Raw genomic sequence first — 13,248 nt, forward strand, 5'->3', positions numbered from 1 at the left:
CATCATCACGAGCTCCTCTCAGCATCATCACGAGCTCCTCTCAGCATCATCACGAGCTCCTCTCAGCATCATCACCTCTCAGCCTTTTACTGATTAAAATGTCAAACTCTGCTCAATGCCCCCCCTCCCCCGATCCTCTGACCACAGGTTCTTAGTGAGAGCAAGTGCATTCCTCCTGAACTTCTGTCCGCCTGCAACCAGCATGAAAGCAGGAAATCATACTGAAGAACAGAGCAGAGGGGTCAGAGGTCATCTTTTGACCTTTGCGTCTTCCTTGATCTTCCAGATCATCAGCTCCATGCAGGCAGTTGCATCTTCGCTCGAATCGTGGCCCTCCACTGAAAAGACACGCACAAGTTACAAACAAAGAAGAAACATCGTCTTCTTTTTAAGCCCCATTTGTTCCTACGTTTCCCGTCATTGGAGCCAGCGGAGCCAAAGAGCTCTCAGAACTTCCAACACACGTAAAGTGACTTTAATGAGTAAAATAATCCCTTTAAGCAGCTCTTCAAAGAAACTCAACCGACTCCTGACTGAAGGCCAGGATGAAAATCTGCTAGAAGAACAGCAAAAATAAGAGTCTCTGTGAAGGTTCTCAGTCATCCAGGTCATCGTAGTCTAAGGAGCTTGGAAAGAAAAGCGTCTGGACTTGTTTAAGTTGCTTGAAGACGTTTCACCTCTCATCCGAGAAGCTTCTTCAGTTCTAGGGTCAAATGGTGGAGAGTTTAAGCTCTGTGGGAGTAAATCACCAAGAGGGACAATGGAGCCCCTGATGATCCTTTTACCTAATCACACGAGCCAAGGTGTGAACACGGGTGTGGGTCACAATCAGCCAGGGTTTCAGGTGAACCCATTGGGAAACCTGGCCCCACCCTATCATGTGATTTCCTGAGGTCAAAGGGCCCAGGATGTGAGTGGGCGTTGAGGCGTCTGGGAAGGATCTCAGAACTGGATTATCGATGGCAGACAGTTGGTGTCATAGGCCCCGCCCTCTGTTCAAAGATGGTCGTTCACAGTGGACAAATAAGAGTCTTGAGTACTTGGAATGAAGGCAAGTGGACTTCTTTTTGGTTTGTGAACACCATGTGTTCAGACATGAAGAAGCCTCTTTGCTGAAAAGCCTTTACCAACAAAACAAAGTCCAGGTGCCTTCTTGCCACCGTGACCTGGATGACTGAGGACGAGAAGCTGTTGCTGTCGTAGGCGGACGTTTGTATTTCAGGTCAAAAACACAGATTTCTCCCCAAACACTCGGGCTTCTGCAGCGACATCTGCTGGTGACACGGTCACACTGCAGTCACATCAGTTAGACCTGAAGCACTTTGTCTTTTTCACCAGCAGAATTAAAACTTGTGTGAGATGAGCTTCCACTCATGAGTTTAAATTTATAGCTGCTCAGTTTCATTTTATTGGACCCTCCAGGTTTACTACATTCCCATGAAACTGCTGTTATAATTGAATCATTTAACTATTATTTCACCCACTTCATAAAATGACTGGAGCAGCATCCATCTGAAGAGCCGTCCTCCCCTAAAGATTTACCAGCAATTTACTCTTTTCATCCTGAAACACCGTGTGTGACACCGTGCACATCGCAGCCCTCACAGGCTCCACCCCCATTCCTAATTTTCCAAAAACGTCCAAACTAAATCGGAGCAATTCAAACAACATTCATGTCATTTTCCACACAGATCAGTTTAGATGCTGCTGAGAAACACCGGTGTTTGCGGTGCTCAATTTTTATGAAGAATTACAAAGAAATCAACGACATCGTTCTCACCGTTGTCCTGGATGATGCGCTTGAGGTGATCAGCCATCAAGTTCTTCAAGGCACGCTTGTAGGGCAAACCAAGGCGGTGAGGAAACACGATGGCCGTGTCTACAACCGAGCTGTGGATGAGCTGCAATCCAGAGAGGAAAGCACCCACGCTGTTACATCATAGCTTTTAAAAAACTCACTGCAGTGACCGTTTGGTAAACCTCGTGGGGTTAAGTTAATACATTTTAAGCAGAGGGAGGACGTCCTCCACCAGCGCTACCTCTCACCCTCCAAGCAGATGCACTCACGATATAAAATCCTGTTCGAGTTATGATATTCACAAGACTTTCAGGAAACCTGCACAGCTGGGTGGACGGCTGAAGGGGAAAAAGGAAAAATGAAACTGCTTTAAATTTTCTTCAGTGAAGAAGCGACTCACTTTCAGAGCGAGCAGGTCGCTCTCCAGGCTGTGTCCTATCAGGATGGATTCAGCGCTGAACATGGAGAGCAGCACGGCCTGAACGTCTCTCAGGGTGATGGCGGCGCTCTCCAGATCCTCCGCCGTTACACCCGAAAACCTGTGAGTCACACACGAGATCAAAATCAGACCCGAGATCACTGTTGGTTTAGTTAAGCAGCAAAAGCCGGCTGATATATTGCCGGGTCACGGGGTGAACGGAGAGGACTCACCGCGTGTTGTAGTCCACCACTTTGCTTTCAGGTTTCACAAACGTGTCGTAGATGACTTTCATCTCTGAGTTGATGACCGTCACCCTGGTCAGCTCCAGACCCTGCTTTGTGTAACACTGTTTCCACAGGTGGGGGAAAAATGAATAAATGACAAGAAACAACATCATTTCTACACAGAGACTCTCTTTGAAATAAAGATTTTCTTTAGCAAACATATAAGTAACAAAAAAAGCATAAAAGCATAATTATTTGCCAAGTTTTCACAGGTGAAACTATGTATAAATCAACAATAAACTCAATAAATTAACTATAAAAACGCACAAAACTGAATTTGGTGGTGAACTCACCATCTCACAGTCCAGAGCAAACACCCCTGCGTTTCCATCTGGAGGCAGAGGTTTGCTGAAGGTCGACACGAAGCCGTCCAGTGATTCTTTACGCCCGTCCTGAACGTGTTGCTGTGGGGACGGGAACCGTTTTAGGTCCGATAAACTTAGTAATATGTACATATGTAAATAAACAGGGATGCATGTAACATAAGGTATTAAAAAGGTCAATTCAACCTCTATAAAGAGCAGATCAGTCCCCGAGTGTGCTGGCTTTTTATCAACTCCTGCTAATCCATTGCTAGATAAGAGCAGGACGATACAAAAGTCTCTGAGTGAAACGACCTGGAGGCAGCTGCACTGCAGCCGTAATGAGAGCTGGTTAAATTCTCCAGATATTAAGCAAAGGGGCTTCGGTGTTTCCGTCCCGCAGGTCGAATCGATGCAGCGCCCTGCTGTGATTCAACACATCAACTGAAACCATGAGTGACTCGTGTCCATCTCACTCTGAACCGACCTCTAACCCACCGCTGAACTCTGAACACGACGCTGCTTTAATAAAATCCGCGTCTTATGAAGTTGTTGCCTTGGGTGAGACTTAATAAATCAAGATTATGAGCTTGTATGATTTATGCTGTCAGTTAAAAAGCTGGAGGCATCGCAGAGAAGCCTTAATGAAGGCGCAGCAGGATGAACAGCTGCAACGAGTAACTCCAACCCCGGTGACGAAGTTGTGCTTTCCGCCTATCTAAGATGCACCTTTGTACTCCATCTGCAGGACGTTCTGGTTTTAACAAAGCGGACTCTCATCAAACACGTCTGTCGGCGTGTTATCAGGTACTTTTGTGCGAGTAGATTCTGAACAACGCGGCTCTCAGCAAGAAATCTTCTTCTCGTCTTTTCTCGACCTTGCGAGTTTGCGTTTAGGTCACGGAAAGGTCATCGGCAGGAGACGTGCAATGTGCAGGATTCTTTGCACCATGACCACAAACCAGTTCTTATCACGACTGGCACTTTGCTGCTTCCTTGTTATTTCTCTCAGTTACAGCCAAGTTTAGACACAAACGAGGAATCTGTCTTCAAAGGTGAAAACTTTACTGACATTCAGACAGAAAAACAAAGAAAAGAAACTGAACGTGCACGCCTGCTCTTTTTATCGGGTGCTTTCATACCTGCACTTTATACACATCTATGCACACTTTATTACTTTAAACCGTTTTTAGCTGTCAGGTTTATGATGCTTCAGACCAAGATGTTAGCAACACACCTTCAGTCCCCACATACATCAATCACCCTGTCGCTGGTCCACCGCTGTTCCTTCCTCCACCTTTGATAGATGCTGACTCCTCCAGACCCAAAACACCCACGAGAGCTGCAGTTTGGAGATGCTCTGACCCAGTCATGCAGCCCCCGTCAAACTCACTCACATCTTTACACTTCATCATTTTTCCTGCTTCTGACACAACAAAATGCTCACTGCTCCCTAAATTAGCCGGCGCCGCGGTGAAGAGACAATCATAATGTTATGCCCGATTAGTGTTGTCGTCACACCTGTGAGACAAGATTGTGTCAAAGCGCAGATGTGAGGATGTTAAGAAAACCTCTGCAACATTAAAAAAGACAATGATGGGAAACATTAACGGTCCTGGATCTGACTAATGTGGGACGAAACGTCTTGGTCACAGCTCCACGGGAAAAGTCAGAGCAAACACTTCTCACAGTGAAGACACAGGACAGCATGAACAGCCTGCTGCCAGTGGCTGAAAGGCAGCTCGATGTAGGCGACTCCGGCCACGAGAAGAAAAAGTCCTGCGGTCTGAAACAACGGCTGATCTATTTTGTTAAAGTTCCCAAAGGCGTATGTTGATGACGCAGAGCGCCTAGCATCAGTTCATGAATACAGTTGGTACAGTTTTGCACAACGCTGATGTTTTCCTGCGGAGGGGACCCGAGGTGAGAGACGTGAAGGTGGACGCAGGAAGCTACAGAGTGTCTGAGCGAAGATTTCAGGCCCAGAAGAAGAAACTTAAACAAGACACCTGAAACACACCAGCAAGAAACCACAAGAGTGTCCCAGCTCAGGACCAATCAAGCACCTGTAGAAGGAACTGGAAACGGCAGAAAACCAGTGCTCCCCTCCAACCTGTATGAGATGGAGCAATTCTGCCAAAAGAATGAAGAAAGGTCCAAAAAGCCACATATAGAAGATATTTCAGTCTTTACAGTGTTGTATTAAATACACGGAGTATTAATACATGTAGATGGGGAGTGTGCTGTCCTGTTATGTAGTGCTTTCTTTTAAGGGTACCTTGGCCGTTTGGCAGCCTGGAGCGCCCACAGCTGCAGCACAGCAGCTGTAGTTGGTCTCCCAGCCTCCAGCAACTTGAAGAGAGGAGACAGACAGGAGCAGATAAAAATAAATGAAAGAAAGTGAATGAGAAGCAGAAGGGAAAGGCAAAGATGGCTGAGGTGCCGACTGGGAGACTGATGGGATGCTCTTCTGATGAATAAAGCAAACGCACCTTTGTGTCTGCGCAAACGTCCCCAGTGAAAGCTGCATTCCTCCTTCCGCACGCAGCTGCCGTTGACGTTGACCTTATACTCTGCGCCGCATCGACAGCATATCTTGCTAAACGCTGCAGAAGAACAGATCACGTTCATATTGCTGTTAACATGAATTCACAGTTTAACAGCGATTAAGGGAGAAGCGGGAGCGTCACTCACGGTCTGCGACGCCCTTCTTCTCGGGCTGGTTGTAAACGACGGCCTTGCCGGCGGCCTCGGGGTTCGGCCGCGGGTATCCGTGCAGCTGGAGCTGCTCCTCTGTCATCAGGTACGCCTTCATCTTCCTGTACAGTGTGGCTCCTGCAGGGAGACGCACACACCTAAATGACGTCTTTGCACAGACGCTGAAAACTCAGGACGACGACAGCAATCGTCGACGCGACTGCGATTCTTCTCGAGATGAGCTCAGACGATCTGAGGTTACATCTAATGATTATTTCCACCGCAGCTGATTCAATTGAATTACCTACTGCTCTATAAACATATCACAGGATTTTTTAGTTGCTGCTGATCAGTGAATGATCCCTTTAGAAAAAGTCTCGTAAACACGCTGCATTTGACGTCGGGTCACGGGGCAGGTAGCTGGTGGTAAACAGTCACAAGACCATCTGAACAGCTTCACTGTTAAAGTAAAAGCGCCTCAACAAGTAAACAAGTCTCTGCTTGACACAAAGAATCTTTCAGCTTCTCTCTGTCCTGCACTTTTCACTTTATCAGATGTTTAATCTGCAAACCAAAAGGAGGAAGGAAACGTTCCTAACAAGGCCGGAGAAAGAGCGGCGTGAAATCGGACTCGTCCTCTCACCGATGAGTTTCTCCTCCTGCTGTTTACCCGTCCTGTTTACAGTGAAGCTGGTTGTGGCAGCAAGACGACCTCCCAGAACTTCTTCGTGGGACTGTGGCTTCCTTTTAGCTACTGACCCCGGCTCCTCTGCGGGGAAAACACAAAAAACAGCAAATGTTTACTGTATATGGAAAACCTGCTACTTCTGCTGCACTCACGTCGTTGTTTGTGGATGTAAAGAGCTCCACTGTAACGTGTATGGGAAACCCCTACTGGTGACCTACTGGTGACGGGAGACGGACTGGCGCTGCTCTTGCTCCGGAGCTTCTTTAGCGTGTTGACAGCTACATTGAGGTAGATGTTCTTACTGCTACTGCGCTCGTACACCAGCTTCTCCTCATCGAGGGCCTGAAACGAGACTTTCCGCTTACACCGCTGCAGCACATCAACGGTTTTTATCCACCATCAGAACCACGGAGGGCAGAAAAGACTGACGTAGCTACTGCGACACTGGCGGTGTCTCAAGTCCCGCTTTAAAGCCTTGTGAAGACCGTTTCCCCGCCAACGCCACTTTGGTTTCAAAAACCAAAAGTGATGCAAAGAGGCAACGAGTGTGCGGTTCCATTTTCATACACAATATGATCACCATTTTTAAAATAGACCTAATTTTTTATTTAAAATGACCCGATATGAGTGACTGAGCCCATAAAATGAACACACAAGTGTTCGGTGAGCCGCTTCCCCCACAGGCTTCTACAGGACCACAGCTATCGCCATCTGGTGGTCTTTAGATAGAATGCAGGTTTGTAGCTACGTCCATGTTTTTCACCTTCTATGGTTCATACAAAACAAAAACAGCCTAGGCTGTTTCAAATGTGCTGTTCATGCCATTTGGAAGGCGCCGTCCTCTGATGGGCAAAACTTGACGCATTCATCGATGAAAGTGTTGAGGTAGCGCTGGCGGATGTTGGTGGGAACTTTGGCCCCGAACTCGGTGGGGATGACAGGACGCCTCATTGAAGTACTCTGAAAAGGTCAAAACGGAGAGAGAACAATGACTTCAAGCCACGTGCGCAAACTATCCGACACATGAGGTTCAGAGATGGGCAGTGACGCGTTACTTGTAACCCCACTCCTGCTTTACAGGTGAAAATAGAGCAACAGGACCGCTGAGTCTTTGACTTTATTTATTTTCTGCTGTGTTTTACTTGCATCTATTTGAAAGACTGAGTGTAAACACACAAAATATTTTATTTTATGTGCTGGAATGTGCAGAAAATAGGTTTAAATGTTAAACTAATTTCTTCCAGTCAGAGAATGTTGCAGATAATTAAATTTTTGCTTGATGCATAAAGTTAAAAGATTAAAACTAATAAAACAAGTTTTAAAAAGAGACTTTTCCATTTGATTACATTTTGTATGATGGATTATGCAGAAAAAGTAGAATTGGGCTGAAAGATCTATCGCTTTATCACCTTTCAGGTTGTAAATCGTGTTTTTAAAAAGTAACTAAGTAACTAAGTAATTAATTACTTTTGAAAATAAGTAATCAGTAAAGTAACGGGATTACTTTTTTGGGGAAGTAATCAGTAATTAGTTACTGATTACTTTTTTCAAGTAACTTGACCAACACTGTTCAGGTTACAGGAAGCTCGGGATACCTTCAGGGTGGGTGTGTGCGCCACCCTCTTCTGCGTGACGGTAGACGAGGTCTTGGACAAAATACCGACTGTGGTCTGAGCTTTGACACTCTGAAGGGTGTGACTGGGGGATAACACGCGACCTGCAGCATGTTTAGTGTCTGCGGGACCTAAATCAGAAAGACACACATGTAACGTCAGCGTTTAAAATCTAGGTGTTTGCCATTTCTGCCTCTTGGCAAAGAAAACCGAGCCACTCGTACTTGTTTTGGAGGATGCTATCTGAGGGTTAGGACGGTGCGCTATTCTCTTCCTCTCTCCAGAGAAGCTGGGGCTTGAGGCCTGTGTGGCTGCTTTGACCGAAGCAGAGAGCTGAGCCGCTTGCTGTTGGGCCATCTGCATACGCTGGTAGCAGATCTCCTGGGCCGTGGGTCTCTTATACGGTCGTACCGCAGTCCTGGAAGGTGCATCGGTCTGAAAAACGACAACAGGAAGTTTTATCTAAAAGTGAAGGCGCTGACGTACATACAACACAAACCGTTACAGATCAGTCTGGAGGCAGTTCCTCTATGAAACTGTGAGTCAGAGGTTAGAGCTCACAGGTTGCCACATGTAAGCCGAATTTATTTCTTAGATTAAAAAACTGAAAAATGTTATTTTGGTTGCTCAGAACAGAGCTGATGATGCAATAAAAAAAAAAGCTACACTTCAAAGTCAGCTGACACCCGCTGATTAGATCACCCAAATTATTGCTGACCATTTTGTCACCACAGGTATGGAAACGCCCAGTCGAGCAGTTACTGGCTAACTACTGACAAATCATGAGCGGAAAGCCCCGACAGCCTCAGATCGCCTTCTCGCTCTTTACTTCCTCGCCCGCCGCGTTTCCCGAACCCACACCTGCACTGAAATAACACGGAGTCGAGGCGAGGTCTGCTGTCTGGCCTCCCCGTGACTCCGGCGTTTAAAGAACAGAGACAACAGAAGCGTGAACGAGCCGCAAACATTCGACTTCAAGTGGTAATGACGAACTCCTCCTCAGCCAAAGAAGCCCTGAACCTCCCGTTCCTCCTCTTACTGTAGCTTCCTCGCTGTGTCAAACTTCTGCCGCGTGTTTTTCTATTTCTATTGTGGTGTTTCTATCGAGTTTAACCCCTCATAAAAAACCTATTGTTTAGTATGCAAATATTATTGGTGTTATAGGAACAGGTAGAGGCACTATTCAACTGCCAGTACTCTACTTAAAGTAGTTCATTAGTTTAGGGACATGTAAATTGAAACCTTTATAGCTTTTATGTTGTTTTTGTTGTATTTCTTCTTACAGCGGATGATAGTAAAATTTCAGGGTTTTGATCAAAGACATTTAAAGATGTCTCCTTGGACTCGTCAGCAAGAAAAGCCGGGTCAAAGGTTACACTGTGCAATACGTGTTATTTCTCCATATCCCAATCAAAGATGAGCATTAAACTAAGCCTGCAGGTCGTAAGATGATTAACTGTAGTTGTGTGCGACACCGTGCACAAAACTCACTCTTTATATAACGAGCAACCTCGGAGACACCTGCTGCCGGTCCTGACTGTGAGATTATAGGACGGGGAAAACAAAAACACTGGAAGAAACTTACATTTCCTTTGGCAACAAAATGGGAGACTCTCTTCTTCTGACCAGGGAAGAGAGTGGTTAAAGTGCTGTCTGTGCTCTTCTCCTCCTCTGAGTCCCTAGAGTGCTGCTGAGAGGGCACAACACGACATTTCTATTGAAATCAAAGCAAATTCATTAGCAAAAAAAAGGAAACGGCTAAAGCGCGACAGACATCAGCACCTGCTTGGCCTGCCTTCCCTTGTCTTCCTTCTTCACGTCTTTGGATTCATTGAAGATCCGCAAACACTCCTCCATGGGATCCGAGTCAAAGTCCAGATCGTCCTGGAAACCGGACAGGTCAAATCTGACGCCGTGAACCTCGTCCCTGCCCGCCCTGCTGCAGTCCACGTCGCGGTCGCCCTCGTCCTCTGAGGAGGACGGAGTCAGCTCCGACGCTTTCCTCTTGTTTAGACGAGTCCTCTTTAAGGCGTCGGCAGATTTCCTCACCAGGACTTCCTCGGTTTCGTCGTCGTAGTCCGCCTCCATCTGCTCGGCCTCGTCCGGACTCTCGTCTCCAAACAGATCAGCGTGGCTCAGACTCAAACTCTGTCTCTTTACACTCGAAGCGCCGACGCTTTGCCTCGCTTTATCTTTGCTGTTCGATGGGCTCGCTTTACTGCTGCTAGAACCGCTTTTGCTAACTTTTTTCGCATCTTTTTCTCTTCTAATACCATCGAGCTTCCCGTTTTTGTGGGGATGCTCTTTATATTTGCTCTGTTCCTTTTCCTTGTCTGATGTTTTGGGCTTCTTGCTTTCCCTCGCGCCGTTTTCTGCATGTTTATCTTGCTTGCTCGAGTCCGTTTTCACTTTATCCAAAGTTTTCAACTTGGTGTCGCTCTTCTTTTCGTCCCTGCTTTCCTTGCGAATTTTATCCGACATCTTAACCTTCACTGTGTTCTTCCTGTCGTCTTTCTTGTCGTGACTCCTGTTCTCCTTTTTCGCCGAATCCTGGTTTGAGCTTTTTATCGACCCTCTGTCTTTACTGCTGCTGCTGACGCTACTCTTACTACCGGATGATTTGTTTGCTCCCTTTTCAAGTTTATGTAGTTTCTCAGTCTTGCTACTTTTCTCCTGACTAGTCTGACCTCCCTCTTTCTTCTTTTTCTCTGGGCTGTCCTTTCTTTTAATATTTTCCTGGGTGTCAGAGTCCTGCTTATTCCTCTGCATCAGTGCATTTAGCAAACTTTCACCACTCCCTTTTCTCCCCTTCCCAAAAGAGTCTGAGCCGTGGGCGGCTTTTCTCTGCTGCAGATTGCTAAGCGAGGTGGGGCGATACTCTGCCCCAGAGCTCTCCCCATCAGAGTCAGAGAAGGTGTACTTTTTTGTGTCTACGCTTTGCTGCCGTGGCTTTTTCGCAGCTACGACATAGTCCTCATCGGAAAACTCCGAGCCCGACAGCTTGTGCGCCTTGCTGCCTTCTGTCCTGACGGGCCGAGCGCCCTCACTCCTCTTGTTTTTCACAGCGATTCCAGCCGAGTAGTTGGACAGCGGGTCGTACTCCATGTCCGTGGATGGCCTAGAATTATCCACAGTGTATTTGCACTTTGAAGAGGACGTGCTATTCGAACGCTTTGGGCTAGGAGGAGGAGAAGGAGGTTGGTGCGAGTGTGTCCGAGACAAAGGCCTTTTCAGCGACGTGGGAACATATTCCATAGAGTTGCTGTTGTGCCCCTGATTGTCTGAATCCAAGGTGTACTTGCTGCAGCCAGGGGTGGGATTATACCCTCCTGATGTGATCTGATAACTCCCGGGATCATAGGCCAAGTGCGAACCCGCCGCTTTACTCGTGTCCGTCTTGCCCGAAGACAAGCTGGCGTTCTCGCTGGGATTGTACGGTTCATCCCCAATCCGAGAGAGCTTCCTCTTCTCCCGCTCCACCTCACTCCGGACCTCCTCGATGGCCTTGTTGACCAGCTCCAAGGCGCCACTGATGTCGCCCGAGGCAGCCGGCTTGCCATTCTGCTGCTCCTGCGGTCTCACTACTTCAGGATTGAAGGGATCGTAGCCTTGATCTGGAGGGAAGAATAAAAGTGATCATTTACTGTGTGCATTTTAAATAGAAATGACCGGATACAACCAACTCGTTAAGCACGTCAAATATTAACCAGGAAGTGATGCATTCACACTGCAGCCGTTTCTCTGTCCCTGTATGTAGAAAATTCAGTGTTCCTGCAATAATTTACAGGCCACTCACTCAATCTGTGGAAATGATTGTTGCCTTATGTAGTCAAATATTTGTAGACGGTGAGGTCACTGTTAGACTGATGGAAGGAGAGCGAGATAAAGTTCTTCCCATCAGATGCAGTTGGCTAGATCAAGTTAAACTAGAGCATAATCACAACTATCACCATGTGAGTTGAGTTTAAATATGGACACAAATGGCACAGAAAGCTTCAGAGGCTCTGTAATGGAAGCGTTAAAGGTTTAAGGAGAACTGCACAGGGACGTGGATGTGAGAGTTAGCAGCAGGTGGAGCTACACTCCGGAGAGAAGAAGAATCAGAGTCAGTAGAAGCAGGACAGAATACACGACGAATGAGAGGGAGACAGGTGTAACAGTGGAGAATGAAGGTGGATGAGTGAAACGTGTGCATGCTTGAGTAGATGTTAGTGAGACCTGCTATGCTGTGTGGCTTGGGAGCTGAAGGTGGCCGGATGTTGATGGACAGGATTAGAAATGAGTACATGAGAGGCACAGCTCAGGTCGAGCAGACTGGATACAAAGTGATCTGCGCATGTGCAGAGGAGGGAATAGCGCAGGTAAAAGACGGGGCTAGAAGGGAAGAGGAAAAGAAGGGAGCAGGCAAAGGAATGAGCAAAGTGTGGGAATGTGGTCGTTTCCAGATTTAATTAAAACATTTTCTGCTTTCTTTTCCCCCCATTTTAAAACCTAAATGTTTACTTGGAAATGCTCATTACTACCATATAATATAACAAAGTCCAGTAGGATGCAGAGCAGCATTCTTCGAGGAGAATGTGCCACAGTCTTTTTAACGCCTCTGAACACACTGTAGAGATCAGAACAGCTACTGGAGAGCGAATCGGTCATGAACGCCTCACCTTCTGCTACAAGTGCAGTAGAACATTTTTCGCCCTCACTGCTTTACATGAGCTCACATTAACAGCTCTGTGACCGCCTCATCTGGTGCTTCAGTCCCGTTTTTCACGCCTCGCTTTGTGCAGTCATGTGTGCAATATTCTAATTTTGTAGCAGTACATCAGAATATGTGCGCTGCTGCAATTTCCTGCCTGCGGTTATTTTACACGTCCTTAAAGGTTGGTTTGGTTTTCTTTTTTTAATGTACTCCGCATCCACGATATAAACAATAACACGTCTGCCAGGGCTTCTGGTTGTGATTTGCCAGTTCCCACACGTCCACAGCACCGTGTGCCACTCCACACTCGTCCTACAAACTGTGCAAACACGTATTTAGGTCCATTCAGTAACTGACAGAATAATGCCGAGCACCTTTGTGTGCGGAGGGAAGGTCTCTCTGCTTTTTAACATCTGCCGGTGCTCCGTAGGACGGCCGTCTCTGCTGGCTGTGCCTGAAGTGACAGTACGGTCTGTTACACCCATTCCTGCCGCCTTGGCCCTCGCTGTGCTCCGCGTAAAACGGACAGTCAATCCCTCGGAAGAAGCCGGTGGATCTTAACATTATCCCCAGATGCTCCTTTCATGCCCGCACGAAAGCGTTCGGCCTTTTTTTTATCTACGTAGTTTTAGTCGGACAGCGAGAGCTAGCAGGAGCGACGGAACAATAACAACGTTCCTACGGCGCCATGTTGAATCGGTCAGGAGCAGCGAAATCTCGCGTGAGGTTGGCTCGCAGCGACTCGTAAC

General features: G+C 47.0%; 1 protein-coding gene across 2 annotated transcripts; it reads right to left on the bottom strand.

Moving 5' to 3' along the window:
- Positions 1-7: 7 nt before the first annotated feature.
- Positions 8-13,248, bottom strand: rexo1 (REX1, RNA exonuclease 1 homolog). Of its 2 annotated transcripts, none has more exons than XM_005938539.3 (16): positions 12,874-13,248; positions 9,586-11,417; positions 9,389-9,490; positions 8,028-8,238; positions 7,786-7,934; positions 7,013-7,150; positions 6,409-6,532; positions 6,146-6,271; positions 5,500-5,640; positions 5,298-5,411; positions 5,084-5,157; positions 2,797-2,907; positions 2,450-2,565; positions 2,199-2,337; positions 1,781-1,901; positions 8-338 (listed from the first exon to the last, which is right to left on the bottom strand). In XM_005938539.3, the coding sequence occupies exons 1-16, from the start codon at positions 13,061-13,063 to the stop codon at positions 250-252; spliced, it is 3,777 nt and encodes a 1,258-aa protein (XP_005938601.1). In that variant the 5' UTR covers positions 13,064-13,248; the 3' UTR covers positions 8-249. The 2 variants fall into 2 exon arrangements, with proteins under 2 accessions (XP_005938601.1, XP_005938600.1); XM_005938538.3 differs by having other exon boundaries at positions 9,389-9,493; positions 12,874-13,246.

The sequence above is a fragment of the Haplochromis burtoni genome, unplaced genomic scaffold, assembly GCF_018398535.1.
Source record: "Haplochromis burtoni strain Fernald_Lab_line unplaced genomic scaffold, NCSU_Asbu1 Contig_256, whole genome shotgun sequence".
NCBI classification, from domain to species: Eukaryota; Metazoa; Chordata; class Actinopteri; order Cichliformes; family Cichlidae; genus Haplochromis; species Haplochromis burtoni.